General features: G+C 66.9%; 4 protein-coding genes across 4 annotated transcripts in view; 3 read left to right on the top strand and 1 right to left on the bottom strand.

The window, feature by feature from the left end:
* The window catches only part of EMIHUDRAFT_466668 (methylcrotonoyl-CoA carboxylase), a gene marked incomplete at its 5' end in the record, with an annotated part of 6721 nt that extends 2722 nt beyond the window's left edge, over positions 1-3999 (top strand). The window contains 10 exons of the mRNA XM_005791703.1: positions 192-298; positions 525-605; positions 830-979; positions 1017-1385; positions 1746-1895; positions 2468-2557; positions 2890-3006; positions 3212-3359; positions 3429-3499; positions 3581-3999. Coding sequence (XP_005791760.1) covers positions 192-298; positions 525-605; positions 830-979; positions 1017-1385; positions 1746-1895; positions 2468-2557; positions 2890-3006; positions 3212-3359; positions 3429-3499; positions 3581-3709 — 1412 coding nt within the window. The 3' untranslated portion in view covers positions 3710-3999. The remainder of the gene's footprint in view (positions 1-191; positions 299-524; positions 606-829; positions 980-1016; positions 1386-1745; positions 1896-2467; positions 2558-2889; positions 3007-3211; positions 3360-3428; positions 3500-3580) is intronic.
* A 548-nt stretch (positions 4000-4547) lies between these two features.
* EMIHUDRAFT_223501 (hypothetical protein) lies at positions 4548-4993 on the top strand (the record flags this gene model as incomplete). Its single annotated transcript, XM_005791702.1, has 2 exons — positions 4548-4733; positions 4841-4993. 2 exons carry the CDS (start codon positions 4548-4550, stop codon positions 4991-4993), a joined length of 339 nt encoding a protein of 112 aa, XP_005791759.1.
* A 490-nt stretch (positions 4994-5483) lies between these two features.
* On the bottom strand, positions 5484-6336 carry EMIHUDRAFT_108879 (hypothetical protein; the record flags this gene model as incomplete). The annotated part of the gene is made up of 4 exons (XM_005791701.1): positions 5484-5647; positions 5689-5848; positions 5985-6216; positions 6248-6336. 4 exons carry the CDS (start codon positions 6334-6336, stop codon positions 5484-5486), a joined length of 645 nt encoding a protein of 214 aa, XP_005791758.1.
* A 402-nt stretch (positions 6337-6738) lies between these two features.
* CAX5 (H+/Ca2+ exchanger) lies at positions 6739-9064 on the top strand (the record flags this gene model as incomplete). Its single annotated transcript, XM_005791776.1, has 7 exons — positions 6739-7225; positions 7317-7483; positions 7815-8024; positions 8094-8198; positions 8335-8391; positions 8607-8698; positions 8977-9064. The coding sequence occupies 7 exons, from the start codon at positions 6739-6741 to the stop codon at positions 9062-9064; spliced, it is 1206 nt and encodes a 401-aa protein (XP_005791833.1).
* Between the last annotated feature and the right edge of the window lie 2131 nt (positions 9065-11195).

Raw genomic sequence — 11195 nt, 5'->3', positions numbered from 1 at the left:
CGCTCAAGGCGGTGCTGGGCGGCGGCGGCAAGGGGATGCGCATCGTGCGCTCGCAGGGCGAGATCTAGCCGAGATCTGGCGGAGATATGGGGAGGTATGGTGGGGATGCGCATCGTGCGCTCGCAGGGCGAGCTTGCGAGGGCGGGCCGAGGGTGAACGGATGTCTGCGCCAGCAGCCACCGGGCGAACAGGCGAGCTGCTCGCCGCGATCGAGTCGGCACAGCGCGAGGCGGCGGCCTCCTTTGGCGACGCGCGGCTGCTGGTCGAGCGCTATCTCGACTCGGCACGACACATCGAGGTGTGCACGTCTTCTTCTCCCCGCGGATCTGCCCGCAGATCTCCCCCAGATCTCCCCCAGATCTCCCCCGAGAATTTCCTTTTGCGAGGGGGGGGGGCCTGGGAAAAGTTCCCGCAGGGGGGGAGGAAAGTTCTTGTTGAAACCTCCCCCGCCTTTTCCCGTCGCAAAATCAACCAAACCCCACCCCACCCGCCTCCCCCCCCCCCCCCTCCCCTCTTCCCGGCAGGTGCAAGTCTTCTGCGACAGCCTCGGCGGCGCGGTCCACCTCTTCGAGCGCGACTGCTCCGTCCAGCGCCGCCACCAAAAGGTCCGCCCACCCCACCCCCGCCCTCCCCGCCGCCTCCCTCCCCGCCGCCGAGCCCACCGCCTCCGTCGCCGCCTCCGCCGAGCCCGCCCCTCCATCGCCCCCACCTCCAAGCCCACCCCCGCCCTCGCCGCCGCCACCAAACGGTGCTGGACGAGGCGCCCGCGCCCCATACCCCCCCCCGCCCCGCCCCGATCTCCCCATATCTCCCCCTATCTCCCCCACAGGTGCTGGAGGAGGCGCCCGCACCCGGAGTCTCGCCGGAGCTGCGAGAGTCGCTTGGTGCTGCCGCCGTGCGCGCGGCGCGTGCGGTTGGCTACGTCGGCGCGAGGGCCTGCACCGCGACGATGAGCTTCGCCACCCGCCCCTTCTCCTTGGTCATAGGTGGACTACGTCGGCGCGGGCACCGTCGAGTTCATCGCCGACGCGAGCGCGCCAAACCACTTTTACTTTATGGAGATGAACACGCGGCTGCAGGTCGAGCACCCCGTGACGGAGATGATCACCGGCGTCGACGCGGTCGAGCTGGCAGCTCCGAGCTCCGTGCCATCTCCCCTGACCCCCCCCCCCGCCCCCCGCTTGCTCTCCCGCGTAGGCCTCGACTTGGTCGAGTGGCAGCTGCGCGTCGCCGCCGGCGAGCCTCTCCCCCTCTCGCAGCCCGAGCTCTCCCTGTCGGGCCACTCGATCGAGGCGCGCATCTACGCCGAGCGCCCCGCCTCCAACTTCTTCCCCGCCTCGGGCACGCTGCGCCACCTGGCGACGCCGCCCGAGGAGGGCGTCACCGTCGCGCCCGCCGAGGTGCGGCGAGAGGAAATGAGAGGGCCCGAGAGCACCCGAGAGCACCCGAGAGGGCCCGAGAGCACCCGAGAGGGCCCGAGAGGACCCGAGAGGACCCGAGAGGGCCCGAGAGGACCCGAGAGCACCCGAGAGGGCCCGAGAGCACCCGAGAGGGCCCGAGAGAGGTGCGGCGCATGCGCAGACGGCGTCGCGGCGCGCGCCGAGGGGGTGGAGTCGTGCGTGGTGGCTGGTAGGTGCGCGCCTCCACAGACGGCCTCGCGACGCGGGTCGACATGGGCTTTGTCCGCGGCGACGACGCGCTGTGCGTCGGGCGGACGACCCGACGACGCCACGGGACCAGCGCAGGAGTGTGCCGAGAGTATAGGAGACGACGTGTCGGTCTTTTACGACCCGATGGTCGCCAAGCTGATTGTGCGCGGCCCGGACCGCGCCGCCGCGTGCCGCCGCCTCCACGCGGCCCTCGGCCAGTGGCAGACCGTCGGGCTGCCGACCAACGTCTCTTTTTGCCGGCGCGCGCTCGGGACGTTCAGAAAGGGGGGGGGGGGGGGTAGTGGGGGGGGGGGGGGGAAGGGGTAGGCGGAGGCGGAGGCGGAGGGCCCGTGCGCGAGGCTTTCTTAGGCGGTGCTCGAGATTCGCCGAGATTCGCCGAGATTCGCCGAGATTCGCCGAGACTGCGCGCGAGTCTTTCCCAGGCGCGTGCTCGAGACGCCTCAGTTCCTCGCCGGCGAGGTGCACACCGCCTTCATTCCGCAGCACCACGACGCCCTCTTCCCGCCCACGCCGCCGCCGCCGCCGCACTTGATGGCCCTCGCCGCCGTTTGCTGGGGGGGGGAAAAGCAGCCCCCCGCCGGGAAAGCCGGTTAAGGCGGCGGCGCCGCCGCCGCCCGGCCGCCGTTGCCGTTTGAGAAGCTGGGGTTCCCCCACTGCGGTTTGTCTGTTGCCGGAGGCGGAGGGGGGGCCTCCGCCGCCGCCTCGCCGCTGCTGCTGCAGGCGCCGGACGAGGATGCAGGGTGTGTGTCTCGTCTTCTCTTGTGGTGTACCCGCTGTGTCTCTCCTTTCTCCTACAGGCGTCGGACGAGGAGGGGGCGCCCGCGGGCGCGCCGATGCAGCTCCGCTTGTGGCGCGCCGGCGAGGGCGGCGCGTCGTACGGGTACCGCGTCGAGGGCGGCGAGGGCGGCGGCGGCGGCGGCGCGGACGGCTGGCAGCCGTCCGAGGGGCAGGTGGTGCTGCCGAGATTGGCCGAGATTCTGCCGGATTGCCCGTCCGAGGGGCAGGTGGTGCTGCCGAGATTGCCCGAGATTGCCCGAGATTGCCCGTCCGAGGGGCAGGCGGTGCTGCCGAGATTGCCCGAGATTGCCCGTCCGAGGGGCAGGTGGTGCTGCCGAGATTGCCCGAGATTGGCCGTCCGAGGGGCAGGCGGTGCTGCCGGTGGCCGTCTCGCGGACCCGCGGGGGCCCTTGATCGGTCATGAACTCGTGTCGGTGAGTAGGTCGAGCTGGTGGAGGAGTCTGCCGCTGGGGCGAGCCGCATCTTCCGCGCGCAGATTGGGGGCGAGAGCGTGCGGGGCGCGGCCTTCATCGAGCGGCCAGCCACGGATGAGCCCGCGGTGCGCGAGATGGGGGGGAGGGGGGGGTGGGGTGGGGGGAGGTGGGGGGAGAGATGACCAGCTACAAACACGAGCTTGCGGTGCTGCACGATCATCTCCCCCCCCCCCTTCCTCTCCTCTCCTTCTCGCCACGCTATCGCCGTCCCCGGCTCCCCTCGCCCCGCCTCCTCCCTCTCCTCATTGCCACGCCACCGTTGGCCCTCAGGCCGCGGCCGAGGTTCACTTGTTTGTGGGCGGAGAGCAGCTGCGCGTGTCCGTCTCGGACGTCGCCACCCAGGCCGCGGCGCGTGCGGCGGAGGCGGCGGCGTCGGAGGCTGGAGCCGTGCAACGGCCGATTGTCGCGCCGATGCCGGGTGCGCGCGGCCGCGCCCGTCTCGCTGTTTGATCGCCCGAGGGAGACGCGGGTGTCGGCTGTCCCGCAGGCAAGCTCGTGCAGCTGCTCGTCGCCCCCGGCCAGCGCGTCGCGCCGGGCGAGGCGGTCGCGGTGCTCGAGGCGCGATGAAGCTGGAGCACGCGCGCGCGTGTCGCCCTCCCCTTCTTCTGAGCCGCGCCCGCCCTGTCTCGTGTTGTGCAGGCGATGAAGATGGAGCACACGCTCGTCGCCGCCGCCGAGGCGACCGTCGACGTGCTGCACGCCGCCGCGGGCGACGTCGTCGCGCAGAAGGCGCTGCTCGTCACGTTTGCCACCGAGGAGGCGGCGTGAGCAGGGCCGAGGGGGGAGAGAGGCCCGCAGCGAGGCCGGAGGCTCGCGCGGTTGTTGCTGGCACGTTTGCCTGCCGGTGGGCACAGGGGGAGTCTCCGGTTCCCCGCGCGCGAGAGCGAGAGAGAGGGGGCGCGCGGCGAGAGCATGGTGTAGTTTGCTGGTGTTGCGTACGAGGAGTGTACTGGAGTGCGCAGGGGGGCGGGGCTGTCAGCTCACGGGGGTGCTGGCGGATGCTCATGCTGCCAGCAATATCGTCCGTTCGTCGCGTGTGTGTTGAGGTAGAGCAGCACCGTGCGGTTGGCTGTGTTACACGACCGTAACGCACTAAGGGGACGCGCGCAAGCCTCTTTCTGGGAGCCCAGGAAAACAATTTACAAAATAAAACTTTGCATCGTCCGGGAATCGAACCCGGGTCTCCCGCGTGGCAGGCGAGCATTCTCCCACTAGACCAACGATGCTGCAAGACTATGAGGGAATTGTACGTACGTCCTCTGCCACTCTGGCAATATATACTCACCTACGTCCACGGCCCTCGTCTCACGCGATGGGGGGGGCATGCACCTCGTGCAGAGCGACCGCCGACGAGTCCGTAATAATGGACCCTGCAGCTCAGGTGGTCCAGCAGGCAGCAGAGGAAGGCCTTGCCCTGATTCCCAGCTTGTCCGACGTCTCGCAGTTCCAGAATGTGGGAAAGTGTAAATTTGCCGATCACTTCACTGCCACTGTCAGGCGTGATGGAAAGACAGTGTCTCTCGGCACCTATAAAACGGCCGAGGAGGCGGCCCTTGCCTACGCCAAATCTCCCGAGGGGCGGCCCGCTGCAACCGAGCGCCACGCGATGAAAGAGGCAGCGACAAAGGCGCTCATGTGTTTCGACACGGATGGGAACGGGCTGGACCAGACCGAGTTCACAGAAGCACTCCAAGCCTTCCGCTTCAATCGAGACAGCAAAAAAATGCGAGACACCATCTCCAACATCTTCGCTAAGTGCGACGTGGATGGGAACGGCCGGCTGACAGCAAAGGTGCGCCACCCCGGCCTCCCCTGGCCTATAGGGCCTCCAACACAGTCACACGAAGACAAGAACGTGGGTGCGGGTGAAGCGCGCCGATACCACCGTGCACCCCACAGGAACTGACCGCAGGGCTGCCGACCAGCGTCCTCTCGAGGATCACAAAGAAACTGGAGGCGGGCTGGGCTTTCGACCCTGCCGTCTGGGCCACCCCCTCGAAGGCTGCGACCGTCATGGGCAACAGTGAGGCCGAGGTAGGCGGTGACCTATGACTTGGCCGTTAGTCAGAATTCGCGTCGGAGTCTCTTCTCGCGGCAATCCCGTCCTGTCCCTGTGTGGAGTTGAGCGCCATTGGCGCGGCGTCAGGACCCTGTCCTCGTCCCTGTCTGTTTTCTTTCTGGGCGGCGAGGCACTTAGCTAAAAAGAATTTTACAGTGTTGTGCAAAAAAAGAATGTTACGGTGGTTTTTGATTCACGCGCGCCGCGCGATCGGGGCTGGTGCGCGGTAGGGGCGGGTGGCTGCGCGGGATAAAGCACTTGTGTGCAGCAAGGGACGCGGACAGGTGCGCGCAACACAACCCCTGCCTTAGACGAGTACAGCTGCTCGTAAAAAAAGACTACGAAAAGAGTACCCGGGGCTCCCCATTCGGGAGAGTGTGAGGGCCTGTGAACATCCTTAGCTTGTGAGCCAGGAAAAGGGTTGGCGTTTTTCCTTCCAAGAGGTAGACGCGTGTGGCTACTAGCTAGAGCCGAGGCGTTTGCTCAGAGCTTTACTTGCCCGCTTACGAGCCGCCTGTGCAGCTCTACATCCAGAGGCCTGTACGCCCCCGCCGCCTCCTCGTAGAGCCACACGTCGCTGACGACCGCCGGGTCGAAGCCTTGCTCCACCAACTTGCCCTTCCGAATCTTGAAGGTGGCCGTGAGCTCTAGGGCCGGCAGGAGCCGCACGAAGAGCGGCCGGGCGTACCGGGGTAAGGACGCCACGGTCTGGGCCAGCGCCTCAACGCTGAAGCTGCGGCCTCGACGACGAGCGCCGCCATGCCGGCGCGGCCCTCGAGCGAGCCGACAGAGACGCCGTAGACTGTCGACTCGCTCACGCCCGGAGCGGCGCTCAGTATCTCCGCCACCTTTGGGCACTCGGTGCGAGGGTCGTTATGCACACGCGGTGAGATCTCTCCGATCGATGATTGGCCTCTGGTGCGCGCACCTCCGCCGTCGACACGTTCTCGCCCTTCCAGCGAAACGTGTCGCCGATGCGGTCACGAAGTACACGAACCCTTCCGCGTCTTGCCGGACGAGGTCGCCCGTCGAGAAGTAGAGGTCTCCGACCGCCGCAACGTCGCGCAGGATCTTCTTCTCCGTCGCCGCACGGTCCGTGTAGCCGTCGAAGCGGCGCGTGACGTCGGCGTTATCGATGAGGCCGAGCAGCTCGCCAACCTCGCCCGCTGCCGCCTCCACGCAGCGGCCGGCCGCGCCGTGTGGGGCCACGGCGAGCCTCGGCGAGAAAGGTCAGCGCCCTATCTCACGCCATCGGTTGGGTAGGGATCCCAGTGAGAGCCGCCTCGTCGAAGGCTCCCCGCTCCTTCGAGGCCTGCTGCGTCCGCACCACCTCCATCGCGTTCGCCGTCTGCGCCTTGAGCTTCGCCACCTTCGCCTTCCTCTCCCGCTCCGCCGCCGCCTCCCGGTCCTCGCGGCGGTCCGCCAGGGGGTCGTCGCCGCCGTCGTCAGCCACGATCATGGCCGTGACGGCCTCGCCCGCCATATCGTTCTCGCCGGTCGATCGCGCGTCCCAAAAGTCGCGAAAAGTCGCCAAAAGCGGCGGCGAGTCGCAATCACCCGCCCGCCGTCCCGGCGGTCCCGCAGCTCGCGCGAATCTCCCTCTACCCACACTTAACATCTATATAAGGGATCCCTAGTCCCCACTCGCATCGGTTGCCGAGGAGTTTTTCGCCATCGAAATGCGCGGAGGCGTCGCCGCAGCACCAGCCGCTCCGCCTTTCCTGCACGAGCCGAGAGCATGAGGCGACGAACCAAATCAGCCGCCCACGCCGCGCTGCACGTCCTTTTCGGCTCGCGGCTGAATCTGCTCCTGCCGTGCGGCCCTGCGGCGCTTTTGGCAGCGCGCCTCGGCATCGGCGACGAGATCTCTTTCCTACTCGCGCTTGCAGCGCTCTGCCCGCTCGCCGAGCGCATTGGCTACGCCACGGAGCAGGCGGCGCTCCACACTTCGAGCCAGGCTGGCGCGCTGCTCAACGCCACCTTTGGCAACGCGACTGAGCTCATCGTGTCGCTCTGCGCCATCCGCGAGGGGCTGCTGCGGGTGGTGCAGCTCTCGCTACTGGGCTCGGTCCTCTCGAACCTGCTGCTCGTGCTCGGCTGCGCCTTCTTCTTTGGGGGCGTGCGGCACGCCACGCAGCGATACGACCAAAAGAGCGCAGAGGCGCACGCCGCAGTCCTGGTCCTGGGCGCCGTGACTATGGTTGTTCCGGACGTCCTCGGCGAGGGTCACTCCCGAGACACTTGCACAGCTCACAGCTCACAGGACAGCTGGTGAGAGGACACCCGCGCCCGACAACCCGAAGCTGCACGCTGCAGGCGAGACAAAGTCGTCGCGGCACGAGGACACGGAGAGCGACGTGCTCTCGCTCTCGCGGTGGGTCTCCGTCGTGCTCCTCTTCTCCTACGCGAGCTTGATCGCCTTTGAGCTCGGCATCTCCCCCGCACCTCCCGAGATCTCCCCCCCTCTCTCCCCCTCTCCCGAGGCCCTAGACGCGGAGTGCGAGGGCGTCTGAGCTCACACCAGCACCCCTTCGAACACGCGTGCTCGAGGCTGCGCTCCGCTGGACTGCAGTCGCCATGCACGCCGTGCGAAGCCCCTGCCCGTACACCCAGGAGAGGGGCCGTCTGCCGCGCGGCAGAGCGGAGCCAGCAGCGAGACGTCACAGCCCGCCCCGAGGCTGGAATGCTCCTCCTCCCACAGGCGTCGGCCGCCGCCCGCACACAGTGGCCTGCCTCCCCGCCGCTGCGGCAGACGACGACGACGACGGGGAAAAGGACGAGGAGGCGGCCGCGGCGGCGGCGGCGGCGGCGGAGGAGGAGGAGGTGGAGGAGGAGGAGGAGGAGGAGCTAAGCTTCCGCCAGTCGACCGTCGCGCTGGCGCTGCTGTGCGCTGCCACGGCGGGACTGTCCGAGGTGGTTGTCGGGTCGATCCAGGGGGCCGCGGCGGGTGCGAAGGTTCCACTCGCATTCGTCTCCACCATCTTGCTGCCCATCGTCGGAAACGCCGCCGAGCACGCGTCCGCGGTCATGTTCGCCGTCAGGAACAAGATCTCCCCCCATCTCTCCCCCCCCCATCTCTCCCCCTATCTCGAGGCCTTAGACGCGGTCGCCCTCGCCGCCAGGAACAAGCCCGACCTCGCCATCGGAGTCGCGGTCGGGTCGGCGACGCAGATCACGCTGCTGGGCTTCCCGGCGTCGGTGCTATCTCCCCATATCTCCCCCCTATCTCCCCCACATCTCCCCGTATCTCGAGGTATTCCCGGCGTCGGTGCTGCTCTCCCTACTCACCCGTGCGCGCTGTTGTTTCTTTTTTACCCGCCGTGTTCTTTTCTAGGTGCTCGCGGCGTGGGCATATGGCGAGCCTCTCTCGCTCGATATGCTTCCCTTCGAGGTGCGTGCGATGGGAGATTTGATGAATGCAAAGAGACAGAGAGAGGGGGGGGGGGACAGGGAGTGGTGCGTGTCTGCAGATGATCGATGACACCCGAGATCGCCCGAGATTCATTCGCTGTTCCTGGTGCTGCCCTTCGAGACGGCCTGCCTCGTGCTCGCCACCTCGCGCCACCTCGCGCCATCTCGGGTCATCTCGGGTCATCTCGCGGCTAGACGGCCTGCCTCGTGCTCACCATCCTCGGCGTGGCGACGGTGCTGCCCTCTGGCCGCTCCAACTGGCTTAAGGGGCTTACTCTCATCAGCCTGTGCGTGTGGTCCTAGAGGCGGAAGATCTCCCCATATCTCCCCGTATCTCCCCGTATCTCCCCGTATCTCCCCGTATCTCGAGGCCTAGAGGCGGAACACGGACTCTTTGTCTTTCCAGCCAGCACCCGCGAGGCACGGACTCCGCTGTATTCGGCCGTGCTCAGCTGTGTTCACTGTATTCGCAGCCCCCCCCCCCCCCCCCCGTCTTCCCGCAGCGCTATGAAGACTCTGCACACTGCCGTCTTCCCGCCCTGATGTCGGTGTCTTCAGCATGTAGGTACGTGGTCATCGCTCTCGCATTCCTTTTCCATGACTCGTCGGAGACGCGCGCGCCGGCGGCCGCGAAGCACAAGCGGCTGGGCTGATGCCGCGGAAGGGGCTCTCGTGGCCGTGCTGGCTCCGTGGCTGTCGGCAGTCGGGGAACCGTACGTTAGAGACCGCGGGGCGCCCGCGCGTGGAGTCTGGTTGGTGCATGTACGAGGTAGCGTGGAGTACAGTATGGTGCACGTATTAGTGTGCGCGGGGCCCCCCGGAGGCACCGTGCGCCGCGCCGCAGTGCGGAAACGGGGCCCCGGCGCTCAGAGTCGCTCAGAGCACCAACTTCCCAATTAAGCTAGGTTACAGATAGACCCTCCAACCATCAGAAACCTCCGACCTGATTGGTCGCACTGACCGCCGACGATCACTCCTGACCGGACAGTGCCCAGACAGGCCGACGAGCGACGTCTGCACGCGGCCGGCCGGGCGAGAGGCTTGACACGATCCAACCCTGCGACCCTGACGCTGGTGCTCTAGCTATCAGACATGCACTGCTGACTGCTGCCACAATGTGCGACCTGTGCTGGCCCACTTGGCGGCCTTCCTGGTCAGTGGTGAGGCGCAGTTCAGAGCTGTCGATGGCGCGATGCCGCACTGGTCCCACATTGGTAAGATAAGGTAAGGTAAACTTCTCCACACACACGAGGTGGTGGGGCAAGGGGGGGCAACCCTCGCGTCTCCACGTCTGACGACAGGAGCCCCACGGCATTCAAAGTGCAAGGCCCAGTGCGCGTGGGTGAGCGGTGTGTGTGTGTGTGTGTGTGTGTGTGTGTGTGTGTGTGTGTGTGTGTGTGTGTGTGTGTGTGTGTGTGTGTGTGTGTGTGTGTGTGTGTGTGTGTGTGTGTGTGTGTGTGTGTGTGTGTGTGTGTGTGTATGTGTGTGTCTCACGTCACTGCATCCTCCGCCGGTTCCTCCCGTCGCCTCTTCTTTGTTCGAATGTTTTTCAATCCATCCTTCACGAAGCCCTCCCATGTAGCTAGCGTTCTTGGCGAATGTCTCGAAATGGCCAGCAGGCGCTGTCTGCTCGCGGTCTGTGCGGGCCGCTCGTCCTCCTCGCCCTTCTTTCGTCCTCCCGTCCCTCCCCTCCACCATGGCCTTCTCGGCACTTCTTTCTCCATCCGCCTCGCCCTGCCTTTTCGCATCGTGCCGTTCGCCCTTGAGCCTAGCGCAGCGCGAGATTTGCGCAGCAACCCGGCCGGGCAACCCTTTGAAAAAATCAATTAATAGAGTACCGAGGCAAGTTATGGCTCTCTGATGCCCAATGCGTGCACTCGTCCATCTCTGCATGTGTGGGTTCGTTGAGGTAACACCTACCGGCAAGGCCAGCAAAAAAGAAAAAAGAATGCGGCCCGCAGGGTTCGGACTTTTTGCGGGGTATGGTATGGTAGGGTCGGCGCCCTGGCGCCGCGACCATACCCCCCCACCCGCACAGGACGTCGCCTCTGGCCAGCAGGACCATACCCCCCCACCCTTTTGGCGCCGACCGTACCATACCTTACCCCGCAAAAAGTTTGAATCCAGACGTGATCTCTCCACACCAGAATCGAGAGCGTGCCCTCTCGCCACGCCGCTCCGCCCGGCCCGGCTCTGACGCCCCGCCGCTGTCTGCTTGTGTAGGCGACGACGCCAGGTTTGCCGGCGCATGCACCCACATCTTAGAATAGACACGCACCGAACGACAGACCCACAGCCCACAGCGCACGCGGCACACAGCTGCTCCCAAGTCCCTCGACCCCAGCCCACGGGCGACTGAATCTCAACGGCGGCGGCTGGCGCGCGCGTGCCCTTGACGCTCTCCGTGCCGGACAACATCTGCTACATCGCGGACCAGCGCTCTTTGTTCGCTGCGTGCGGCGGTCGCGCCTCGGGTCTCTCCGGCGCGCTCACCTCCGACTTCTCCACCGCTGACTCCGTCACCGCTTTGCCGTCCGCCTCCTTCCTGCCCCGTGCGTGCCTGACTACTGCGGCCAGGCTATGAACGACGACGATTCGCCCACCGCCGCTTCGTTGCTGCCACTTCCGGGCCACCGCCGCCGTTGTGCCGCCGCCTCCGCCGCGCAATGTGCCGCCGCAGCCTTCACCGCCGCCCCCGATGCCTTCGCCGCCCTGCCGTCGACACTGCCGCCGCCGCAGCCCCCCCGCCTCGCCGCCAGCCCCCCCCCCCCCCCCCAACAACAC

This window comes from Emiliania huxleyi (assembly GCF_000372725.1).
Source record: "Emiliania huxleyi CCMP1516 unplaced genomic scaffold EMIHUscaffold_110, whole genome shotgun sequence".
Lineage (NCBI taxonomy): Eukaryota > Haptophyta > Isochrysidales > Noelaerhabdaceae > Emiliania > Emiliania huxleyi.
Note: the sequence above shows the minus strand (reverse complement) of the source record. Positions and strands in the feature narration are given on the sequence as shown.